Source organism: Gordionus sp. m RMFG-2023, chromosome 1 (assembly GCF_954871325.1).
Source record: "Gordionus sp. m RMFG-2023 chromosome 1, tfGorSpeb1-WG-v2, whole genome shotgun sequence".
NCBI lineage: Eukaryota > Metazoa > Nematomorpha > Gordioida > Chordodea > Parachordodidae > Gordionus > Gordionus sp. m RMFG-2023.
The window spans coordinates 87,821,012-87,834,035 of NC_088775.1; the positions used below are offsets into that span (position 1 = coordinate 87,821,012).

The 13,024-nt window shown below is 28.1% G+C and overlaps 1 protein-coding gene across 1 annotated transcript in view; it reads right to left on the reverse strand.

The window, feature by feature from the left end:
- LOC135930893 (uncharacterized) overlaps positions 1–13,024 on the reverse strand; it is a 51,979-nt gene that overhangs the window by 14,565 nt on the left and 24,390 nt on the right. The window contains exons 7-17 of the mRNA XM_065467692.1: positions 11,418–11,515; positions 10,926–10,995; positions 9,413–9,485; positions 8,575–8,669; positions 7,755–7,846; positions 4,382–4,454; positions 4,019–4,091; positions 3,401–3,495; positions 2,354–2,445; positions 774–846; positions 434–506 (exon numbers count right to left, since the gene is read on the reverse strand). Of these exons, the coding sequence (XP_065323764.1) occupies positions 434–506; positions 774–846; positions 2,354–2,445; positions 3,401–3,495; positions 4,019–4,091; positions 4,382–4,454; positions 7,755–7,846; positions 8,575–8,669; positions 9,413–9,485; positions 10,926–10,995; positions 11,418–11,515 (907 nt within the window). The remainder of the gene's footprint in view (positions 1–433; positions 507–773; positions 847–2,353; positions 2,446–3,400; positions 3,496–4,018; positions 4,092–4,381; positions 4,455–7,754; positions 7,847–8,574; positions 8,670–9,412; positions 9,486–10,925; positions 10,996–11,417; positions 11,516–13,024) is intronic.

A 13,024-nucleotide genomic window follows, 5' to 3' on the forward strand; every position in this document is an offset into this window, starting at 1 on the left:
AAATTTAAAAAACCTTTTCCGGGTATAGTTATATTACTTAAAAAGCCAACAATAATATTTTATAAAAACTTAAAGATCTAAAAGCAAATTTCTAAGCCAAATGCAGTGACATTATATATTTGGAATTCCTTCCACCGCCCCCCTCCCCCCGAGCCGATTGGATTTGCAACACCTATAATAAACATTTTGATGGGTAATCCACGATCCCGTGGAATTGTGAGTTCTTAACCTGGGACATTTTTTGTGTAGATCCACTGGCATCCTACAACTTCAACCAGGATGCTAGAGCCAGAACTTTGAAAAAAATGCTACAATTAAAAATAATCTCGGAATTTTAAAAAATTATTACCTATCATTTAGGACCGCAGGCCTCTGTACTTTAATATATATATATATAAACAAAAATTTCTAAAAAAAGGAAGCACTTATTTACAGGAATCCGTAGTATCTGTGATGTCCTTAAGCGAGCCCATGTTTAGACCTTCATCTTGGACTATAAATTTAAACTATATTTTAGTTTTAAAAATGGTAAAATTAAAAAAATTTATTAATTTATATCACATTTTTTTAAAAAAAAGAAGAAGCTTAATTAAACCTTTATATTAGCGGAATTTAGTGTACGTTTAAGGCCTGATCCACATCCTTAAAACTCACAAATGCTAAAAAATGAGAATCACCTATACAATAACATTTGAAAGCGTTTAAAATGCAGGGTTATGGAATTGGACCAGGTCTCATATTATTTATTTATTTTTTGAAATATTATTTAAAACGTTTTTATCCATCTGTCCTCGAGGTTTCTTCCAACGCGTATAAGTTTGGGTGGAAGCTGAAGCATTGGAGAGTCTATCAAAAATAAAAGAAGGATTTTAAAAAAAAATTAAAACGTAATTTAGATACTAGATAGGTGACAGACCTCAATCATGCTCCCTTTTTAAATCTAACAATGCCCGAAAAATGATAAACTTTGACACGGTTTTAGGTTCAACTGCTAACCTCAACATTGATTTCATCTATGAAATATATCAATAAGACTTCGCTCACCTTGAAGATATTGAAAGAGAGATTAAAAAACGATCTACCTTACATTTTAAGAATGATGTACTCACACGTACATTTATTAATATTATAGTACCATCACTACTATTTATTATTTATTATCAATCGTCATGTGGTACTTTTGATAAACACATGGTGACTATTGCGTATAACTTTTATTATGAATTTATTTACTTTGTTACTACTTGGTGCCTTTTCAGATAATAGCCTTGGGGTTGTGTTCTGGGTTGATTCAAGCTGTTTAGTATCAACTAAACAGTCTAAAAAGCAAAAGCAAATTTTAAAAAAAACGATACCAAAAATAACAATGTCACCAAATACTTAAAATAAACCTAAGTAGGGTGTTCCCACTCAAAGGTTAAAAAAGCTATTAAATATCAAAAATAAGTCGAACCCAATGACATATATAATACCTAGACTGACGATTCATTCATTAAAATGCATTTTTAAGCGTCGTTAAAAACAAATCAGCTAGACCCGCCATTTTTGTAACACAAATAGTAATTATTCTCATGTTAAAAACTACTATTAAATTTGATAACTTGCTTCCTTTTCATCTCGATTATCCGGTAATTCTTTAATAAAGTTTGCATCAGATATAGGAATAAATTAGGCTTTCGTTTAAAATTTTAATAATGATTAGTGTAACCAAGATGGCGTCTCCAACTGATTTAGCATTGATGTATCACTGTTAATAAATGAATCGTCAGTAGAGGTATTATATATGTCATTGGTCGAACCAGAACAGAGCCTAGAAGTTTAAAACCGATAAAGACCAAACACCCTCTGTAAATTTTCCTTTTCCTTTGAAGAAAGAAATAGCAAGATTTATAAAGAGACATTTAAAAATTTGCCGATCACCTGAGCTTAGAATCATTTCAGAAAACTCGGTGAATTCCCTTTAAAAAAAATATGGGTGATTTTTTAAATAAAAATTACTTTTTACTAAAACCCATAATGATATAATTGATAATAAATACGAACAATAAAATAAAAGTTAGCGTGATTAAAATCAAATCGTTAATTATTATGAATAAAAATCAAGAATTAAATTAATTTACCTCTTTTTTTAAAAAAATTACACCAATTTATAATGTTTAATTATACATTTCCGTACCCAGTTTACAAAGCCCGAAAAAATGTAGAAAGCAAATTTAATCTAATTAAAAGGAAAAGAATAATTAACAAAAGGCCGCGGAAGGTTTAGGAGATATGAATTAATTTTTTTATGGGACATTTAAAAGTTACAACATGGTTATTTAAAATAAGTGAATTTATATGTAAATAGCTAAACTTGGAAATAGGATTGTTTCCTTCTGGCAATCCTGGGGTAGGCTCCATAATTGGCGATTTTGCTAGTGGTGTGTCAGGAAGATGAAACACAATCTATAAATACAAATATATTTTTAAAAAAAGGTAAATCATTTAGACTATACAAACTTTATAATATTAATTACTGCAAATATGAGGAGGTACTGCACCGATTTTAGAGGCCGGCCCATTGTTGGGCAAAATTGACTAGATATCAGCTGATCGCCCCATATTCTATGGATACTAAATAACATCTAGGAAAAAATCGAGAAAACCGAAAACCAATTTAAGAATTTTGGATACCGGTTTTTACAAAAAGTGACGGATTCAATTTTTAAATAGCTAACTTTATCGTTCTAAATTTAAAAAAAAATTTTTCTTTCTTTGATTTGCAAATGTTTGTAAACAGGAACTAGAATTATTTCTTTTTTACTTTCAAAAAAAATAATTGGGGAATAAGGTACCCTTTTTATTAGATCCAGGCTCCAAAACTCTGATTAAAATTTTATAATCATAACCATTTCGAAAGATCGGATCAGTTAATTAATAAGATCGAACGATCCGGTCTCAAAATCTGACATTAAAAACCGGATACATTAACTTTAACCACACAAAAATACTCATTGATATGAAACGAAATGATAGGATCATTGTCAAAATGCATATTTAGGTTTCGTAAAGCAAATAATGTATTAATATAAAATTGTCTATCGGTTAAAAAAAAAAATTAGGGGCCAAGTTGCACCCAAATACATAATCGCTTCAAGAAAATTAAATCAGTTTCTGTCATATATGATAATATATGGGGTTGACCGATTAGTGTATAAGAGGAAAACAAAGAGAGACCCGCGAAAAAAGAAATTGTGAAGACATACATTCATTAATTTTTTTAGATAATTTGAATACTTTTATTGTGGTTGTAAAATGTATGGAATAAAATTTACAAATATAAAAGTTTCTTTCTCTCTTTATGGGGTAAAATTTTTTTTTAAAAAATGTCGTAATGAAAGAAAGAAAAATATTTATAAACCTCTTCTTTATTCTTGTTTCGAATGGTTCTCCATCGGTTAGGATTGGAAGGAATAGTTGATTCGTCCCTAAAAATCTCGTTTACCCTTGTAGATACTATCGCAGATTTATTGACGTGTTTTATTTTAATTTATAAATATTATTATTTAATAACTCTTTTTTTAAAAAATATTTATCGTATTTATAAATAGTCGCCTGATTTTATATATCACGTGATGAACTCGTGATTTCTGTAAAGTATAAAAGGGACGAATTTCATAATTATCATGACTTCTTACTTTTTTTTTGTAGAATTTGGAGTAGAAAATTTATTAGTTTTAGAGTTGTTGTGAATAGCGTGTATTGGTAGAGTTTTTTTTATAGTATATAATTTTCAAATATCCATTTATGTTTACAAAATATTCATTAAGAATCTGTAACTAAACGATTTTACGCGTGGTATATGGATTATTGAAAGATTTTAAATGTTGATTTTTTGTTTTAAAAAAAAGTAAGATTTCCATTCATTCATTTAGCAATTAAATATTTCCTATTCTTAACTATTAAGATATCTGGATGCCAAAAAAGATTACATCAAAATAAATATAATTTTTTTGAAAAAAAGGAAGATATTATTTACAAGAATCAGTATTCACGAGGATGTCATTAGGTTGGTCCAACTTTAAACTCTCATCTACGACAGTAAATTTAGCCTTTAAAAAAATAATCATATATTATATGTGTATATTTATTAAAATTAAATCAATTTTTTTTAAAAAAAAATATCAAAAATACAATTCTGGCAAATCCTTATATAAAGAAAAATCTAATAATGGAAGAATAAATTGCAGCATAAACGTTTTCCAATCTTCTGATATTAGAAACGATTTAATGATTATCGCATTGGATATCAATTTTAAAAGATTACAAAAAAAACCCAAATCTAATAACATAGGGAGCAAAGGTCTCGTATTATTTATTTATTTTTAAATATATTTTAAACGTTTTTGTCCATATGTCTTCTATGCCTCTTCCCGCGTGCAAATCTGTGAAGGAAAGCTGATGCATTGGAGAATCTATCAAAAAAAGGAAGGATACATAAAACAATTTTTTTTTTTAAAAAATGATTCGTACTAGAAACTAGATAGGTGATAGACCTCAATCATACTCTCTTTGGAGATGACCAAGTTTCTAGAATTCCCAGAGACATCTCTTATCGTTCTTTAACAATACCCAAAAAATTAGAACCTTCGCCATGATTTTGGACAAACACCATAATTGATTTCCGATATACGAAATATGTCAATAAGACATAGCTCAACTCGAAGATTTAAAAGAAAGAAAAAAAACGACCTACCGTACATTTTTAAAATGATGCATTTAATCGTACATACTACCATAATTTTAATGTAATATCAATCGTCTAAACAGCCGGCTGTTTAGTATCAACCAGTGTTGTTAAAATAGCGCGCTATAGCTACCGCTACTGATTGTTAAAATAGCGCGCTACTTTTTTCAGTAGCGGTAGCTATAGCGTGCTACTTTTTAAAAAAAATAGCGATAGCGGTAGCTTGCTACTATTCGCTACTTTCAATTTTACATAATAAATACATCTAAAAATTATTAAAATATATTTTTTATAAAATCTAAAATTATAATCCTTTTATTTAATTTAATTTTGAAATTTATATTTAAAAATATACTTTTGTTATATATTAGATATAAACAGTTGTTAAATAGCAATCTGTATTTAATTTATATTTTGCGCATTCATTAAATTATATATTTTTGAAATTCCGTTATTGGTATGTCCTTGCTTTTATCTTATTTTATATTTCATTTTACATTTTATATTAAGCATTATAAATCTTGTTATGTGTGAGATTGTTGAAGATATTGAAATTTCTTTGGAAAATGGGCAAAATATAGATGATCCTTTCCCAAAATTCAAGAAATACTTTAACCTTGAAGAAAAAATTAATACTGGATATCAGTTTCGGTGCAAGATGTGCCGCAAAATTATCTCTTTAAATCATACGAGCAGCTTTAATTTGAAAAAACATTTAAAGGTAATATATTAAACAAATTTAATATCAATGTGTAGGCTAATCTTTAATTTTTAAAATAAATTAAAATCAAAAACCAATCATTTTTTTTATATATTCATAAATTTTATCTAAATTATTTAAAACATTTTAAAATAGTTATTTCAATCATTTTTATGTACTTATCTCCTACATAATTTTTATTCTAAGTATTTTATAATTTTAGACTGTGCACACTTCAAATTATAAAGAGATTGAAAAATATCTCAAAAGTTTTGGGATAATGGAAGAAGATAAACCCACTTCCAAATCAAATTTAATACAAACAAAATTAACCAATTTGGATTCATCAACACCTGGTGTATCCCAAAAATTGGCTGACAAAGTCATTATGAACTTTATAATAGATAAAGTTCAACCATTATCCTTGGTTGATAATGATTCTTTTATAAAGATGATAAACACTTTTTCTCCACGGACCAAGATATTTTGCCGGCAGACATTGATGGCAAGAATTTTGGAGAGCTTTAAGGAAATGAAAGAATCTTTGATATTAAATCTATCAGATGTCTCCTACGTCTGTACAACGGCAGATTGCTGGACTCACAATAGAAGGTAAAAATGTTTTATTTTCTGATTTATAATATGTCATATTTTTAGAGCTTATTTAGGAGTAACTGCACATTGGATTGATCCTAAAAATCTTATACGAAAATCTGTAGCGTTAGCTATAAAGAGAATAATTGGCTGTCAGACTCTATAAAGAGAATAATTGGCTGTCAGACTTATGACATTCTAGCCAATATTATTGCAGAAATCCATAGGTCTTACAAAATTCAAAACAAGCTTTGTAAGATTTACGGATAATGGGTCTAATTTCCTGAAGGCCTTCAGGTTTTAAATTTATTATAATTTTTTTATAATATGATATAAATAATATAGAATATTTGGGGAAGATAATAATAATAACAATACTAGTAATATTCCTGACAAAAATATTGAAGATGTAGAACAAGAAGAGGATGATGAAATGGAGTTTGAGATAATTGATGTTCATGACATCCTTGGTTTTAAATTATTTTATATTTAATTTTTCACCAATATAAAATAAAATTTATAATATTTAGGATCTTCAATAAAGTCTTCTATGTTACCTAGCCATCATCGTTGTTCCTGCCACAACCTAAATTTATTTGCGACAGTGGATGCTGAAGAAGCATTATTAAATGAGGATTTTAAAAGAGTATCAAGATCTACATTTTCTAAATGCCAAGCTCTTTGGAATAAACAAAATAAGTCATCAAGGACGTTATTTATTGACACCAAACACTACAAGATGGAATAGTGTTTACAATGCTATGAAACTTTTAGCATTGTTTCTAGATGAGAAAAAAATGGGAATGAATTATATATTGGATCAAATGGGAATACAGTATTTTAATGTGGAGGAGCATACTTTTATTAAAGAATATACTGAAGTATTTTTAATTAACCTCTAGATGCTTTTTTTAAATCTAAAAATACTAATTTAAATATTTTTGATGATTTTTTTCATATAAAAAGTTTGTTTATTAAATTTAATACTGCGAGTGCTAGTGCTGAACGATTATTTAGTATGGCAAAGCTTATACTTTCTGATCGTCGCTCTAGACTTGGGGATGACAGTACCGAAATGTTATTATTATTAAAGTGCAATAATAAATAAATTATATATATATGTAACAAATTATAGTCATGTTTTTATATCAATATTTTATTTGTGGAAATAAAGTTATGTAAAAAAAAATATTTAAAAAAAAAATCAAAGTAGCTTTAGCTACTTTTTTTAAAGTAGCTAATAGCGCGCTACTCATTTGAAAACGATAGCGGTAGCAATAGCGCGCTACTTTTTTTATAAAATAGCGGTAGCGCGCTACTTTTAAAAGTAGCGTTTAACAACACTGGTATCAACTAAACAGTCTAAAAAGCAAAAAAAAAAGTTATAAAAAACAACAATGTCACCGAATGCTTAAAACAAAAAATAAGGTGTCCTCATTATCATGAGTAGAACAAGTAAAAAAAAAATTAGCAATATACTTCAAAATTAACAAAAAAAAAATATATATCACATAGGAAAAAAAATATGCCAATATCCGGTCTAATTCGAAAAGAGCATTGTATCCAGGTTTTAAAGCCGGTAAAAATTTATGAAAGAAAATTTAATTAAAAAGAAAAGAGTCATTAACAAAAGACAGCAGAAGGCTTATGAGATATTGAATTAATTTAGTTATGAGACATTTAAAGTTTAAACATGGTTATTTAAATAAGTGAATTTATATGTAAATAGCTAACTTGGTAGCTGAATTGTTTCCTTCTGGCAATCCTGGGGTAGGCTCTATAATTGGTGATTTTGCTGGTGGCGTGTCAGGAAGATGAAACACAATCTATAAATACAAAATTAATTATTAAATGGTAAATTATTTATACACCCTTTTAGAGGCTGGCCCGGTGTTGGACGAAATTAAAGAGATATCAGCTGATCACCCCATATAAGGGGAAAATGAATAGGCCAATAATATAAAATGTACGTAAATAAAGCAAATGGGGAAAATACCAATTTAAAAAAAATTCGGATGGTTTTAATAAAAGTGTGCGATACAATTTTAAATAGCTAATTTATCGTTTTAAATTTGACAATGCATTTTCTTTGATTGGCATTTAACAAAGTTTGGAGCCGGAACTGAAACCATTTTTTAAGATCCAGATTCCAAAACTCTGATTAAATTTTGCAATCATAACCATTTCGATAGATCGAATCTCTTAATTAACAAGATTGGTCGATCCCGGATCGAAAATTGACATTAAAAACCGGCTTAACCACACATGTGGACTGATTAATATGTAAAGAAATATTAGTATCACAAATAATTATTTATTAAAGATACTAGTTAGAAGGCTTTATTAAATCATCTTCAAAAAGCTATCGCCCCCAAAGCTTATTTACTTTTTGTTAAAGCAAATAATATATTAAGATATAATTGTCCAGCCAGTTAAAAAAAAACTCGGGGTCAAGTTGCACCCAGGTAAAATAGATTTTTCTTAGTTAGAGAAGAGTGTATTAGTCTTTTTTATAAAAATTCTGTGATAGAAAAAAAGAAATAAATCTATAAACCGCTTCTTTATTCTTGTTTCGAATGGTCTTCCATCGGTTAGGATGCAAAGAAATAGTTGATTCGTCCCTAAAAATTTGGTTTACCCTTTTCGATACTATCGCAGATTGATTGACGTGTTTTTTCCAGTAAATAATAACCATTTATTTTGAAAATTTAAATATACGATTTTACGCGTGGTATCTTATGGATAATTAGGATAATGTTGATTTAATTCCCGAATTGACAGGCCTTAAAATAATAGGATATTCATTCAAATACCCGCCCTAGGAAGAACCCAAGTGAATTATGCGACCCTCGCATAATGGTGCTGGCTTTTTTCACGCGAGGGAGCTGACAAAACTATATAGGCCAGATACGAATAATAAAAGAGAAAACACTAAAAATCCCTTCTTAGTTTTGTTTAATTATATTTAATATTACATAAAATATAACAAATTAATAAAATACTTTTATATTTATTAAGTTGTATAAACATTCTTTTTTTAAAAGCCCAATGTACCATTATGAACATCTAAATGGCTTAAATAAACTTGTTAGTTTAGCTCACTCAGTTGTAAAAAAAAAGGAAGATAAGTTCCTAGATCACTAAAAATGGGGAATGGAATATTCCTTATATGTCATCGATACTACAATACTTACCATAGGTAAATATTGACTTCTTAGCTAAATATCTAACATATATATATATATCGAAAATTATCAAAATCTTTAAAAATGGGGGAAGGGGAAGGAATTTCTTAAATATTGCCTATTCTTAATGATTTAGAAGCAGGATGCCAAAAAGATTATATCAAAATAAATATTCGTTTTTTTTAAAAAAAAGAAGGTATTATTTACAAGAATCCGTATTGCCAAGGACGTCATTAGGTGGGTCCAACTTTAAACTCTCATCTACGACAGTAAATTTAACCTTAAAAAAAATAATCATAAATATATTTATACTTCTTCATTTATTAAAATTACAGTTTTTATTAAAAAGAATATCAAAAATACAATTCTGGCAAATCCCTAAAAAATATAGCATAAACGTTTCCAATATCCTAATTTTAGAAACGATTAATGATCATCATTGCATTGGATATCAATTTTAAAAGATTTAAAAAATGGAAAAAAAAGAAAAGAATAACTTAAATTTGGGTCTGTTAAGACCTATGCGCCGGTCGCCGAAATTTTTAATTAAGCCGAAAACGCGGCCGTTTATGAAAACTAAGTACGTGTTCCGTTGATATGCGTTAGGTCGGTGTATAAATTCTTTTTAAAATAATTTTTAATATTTTATTATACAATTTTTTTTCTTCTAACGGTTGGTCAACATCACTGTTTGCAATAATGCTTAAACACAATATTTGCTAGATCTTGGATGACACTGATCCAAACTCTGATACACGTTTTCAAATTAGCGATTCAAATGAAATCATTAAAAATTAAATGTCTAAACTAGATGGCATAATTTATTTATTATGTTATAAGAGTTGGAATGCATTACCTCAAACTACCAAACTATGAAGGAACTATTTATTTTCGTTCGAAAATTTTAAAGAGACAGTTGAATTTCTTAAAAATAGGAGTACATTAAACTTGGCTTTCTTTTAAGAAGTAGAGGAGTAACGCATTTAATAATAAATGATAATGATAGGGGAAATTCTATCAATTAAGAAAAAAATGTCTTGTGTTACGATACTTTTTCACAAAATTATCTAGGTGGTATAAGATTCCAAAAAATCAAAAATTGTGTCAAAATGTATAATAGAGCAAAATTGCACATTGTCTAAATGAATTATTTTTATAGAGTATGATGATATTAGATCAGTAAGAGGAACTCAAATACAAATTATTAGACAAAGTTAGCAAAACATTCACAAACTATGATTGCCATTTAGGTGACTTTGAACAAGAATGACATCGGAAAACGCAATATACATGAATAGATGATCAAATTTCCAAAACTTTCCACTCTAGCCAAAAAAATTCTGTACCAGAAACTGGCACATCTAGTGAAAGGGCTTTCTCAACAGCTGAGTTGACGTTTAATTTAAGGAAATCATCTCTATGTCCGACAAATTTAAATAAAATTATTTTTATACATGATAGCTATAAAATTACAAAATTGAGTTTGAATTTATAATTAGTTTGGTTTTTAATAAATATCGAATAATATGCCTATAGTGTAATATTTTTAATTTAATTTAGATATATTACAAAAAAAATTAATGAAGGTGGGTTGGTTTAAGCCACCTATGTTGACGGTGGCTAAAAGGCGGAGCACAGCTGACTAGATTTTTAAAAAAAGCCACCGATAGTTTTTTTCGGCGCACAGGTCTAGTGTCTATCATATACTATTTATTTATACGTTCTTATCCATTTGCCTTCTCCTCCCTTTCCCAAGAGCAAATGGTCTGGTGTTTGAGATATCAGACAGTCTATCAAATAAAAAAAAAAGGAAAAATATGTAAAACAGAACAGTAATTATTAAAACATATATTAACGAAATATTTAAATTATAAATCATGGCCCTTTTAAAATTTAATAATTTTTTTAAAAAAATTCTTAGATATACATTTTTTAAGCCAAAATATAACATTTTTTGTCAGTTTTTTTTTCTTCCTTCAAACTTTAAAAAATAAAGCATTTGACCACGAATTTATCATGATGAACTGTATAAGTAATAAATGAATAATTTCAACATGTTTGAGCTATTTTTACTATTATTCTTAAAACGGCATATGGTCAATCAATGGTAATCTTGATATAATTATTTAATTCAATTGACCTTTTAAGTTTATATAATATTAAAACATTAATATCCAAATGATAAACCTTATAAGATATAACATTTACTAACTTAGAATTAGAGGCATCTCGTTTTAAAAAGCTTGGGATAGGCTCTAGGTCTGGCGACGCAACACTAAATTTTGACTCGTCCGGAATATAAAATACGATCTTTTAGTTTTATTTTATTTAATAAATTTACAATTGCATATTTAAAATGGATTAATAAATAAATCGTTTTTTTTAAGAGAATACTTTATTAAATATTATTATTAGAGATAAGAGTATAACGTAACCCATATCCAATTTTGTTGAGACATATCCAATACAATTTTTCGGATATCGAAGCTGACACAGGCCAATCACCAATATAGGAAAATGGATAAATATTTAGTATATTTAAATGTTGTTAAATGGCTCATTTGGAGTTGATTTTTTAAAAACGACCAACTCAATATTTTATCCAGCAAAATATTAAGTAACCCCCTTAAGATTTTGTCATAGATGGCACAGAAGGTTTAAACATCTATTAACGAAATCACGAGGCTTAGACAATATCTCGCTACTGGCATATTTATACATTTTTAAGCGAGTTGGATAATTTCAATATAAAAAAAAGAAGAAATACCATTATATCCTACTTTTTTAAAAAAAATCCATGATACAATATTAAATATTTTGGGGTCATAAATAATTTTTTTTACCCGCAAATTTTTATATAACAGACCATTTTCAGTTAATATTATTTATAATGCACATGCTTAAATTTTACTAGTTGATTAAAAAAAAAACAATGTTGCAAACCGATTAAATGTTTTTAACAAAATTGGGAGACTTAATTGAAGTCAGCTGTTCGTCATTTTTATTACGTTCGATAAAGTTAAAAATAAGTATATTAAGATTTTCCTTTTAAAAAATAGCGGGTTAAATTTGTTTTTTTTAAAAAAAACCGTATCCCTGATTTAGGGACCCACAAGAGTCCCCGACAGGGATTGGTCCTTATAGATTATTTTATTTTTTTGTGTTGAATTGGAATGGGGGTGGGGCATAGCTTTGTCGTAAGTGCCCTCCTAACCGATTAATTTTTTACTTTGAATTAAATTTACTTGTTTTTACTTTTCTATGTTGAGCAGTCTGCCGTAGAAATAACGGCGAAAAAAATTAATAGATTAATAGTGCGCACAAATTGAGCGTTTCAAACGCTGCGTTGCAAACGCCAATAATGCATTTCAAATGCATTCGTTTAAATTGAACGCTTTGCCGTTTACCAATTGCACCCATTATAAAAAAACGTAATTTGGTTTGCTTTTTCTGAGCTATTTTTTTAAAATAATTTTCAAAAAATGGAGACCACTACTTATATGTAAGTAAACTAACATTTTTTTATATATATTTTTACATGTAAACTAATATATTTTTAAATGTAAACTAATATTTTATATATAGGCCTTGGGATGATGCGATAACAAAAAAGTTTCTAGCCTACCTAGAAACAGATGAAATGATATGGCTCCAAGGCCATAAAGATCACAAAAAAACCATGCTTGTCATGGAAGACCTGAGAGGGATAGGATCCAGGTATAAATATAAATAAGTATGCTTACATTTTCATTTATTTAAGGCTAGCAGATGAATTCTTTAAGTATGATACCTCAGCCCTTTGTCTGAGGAGAAAGCTCA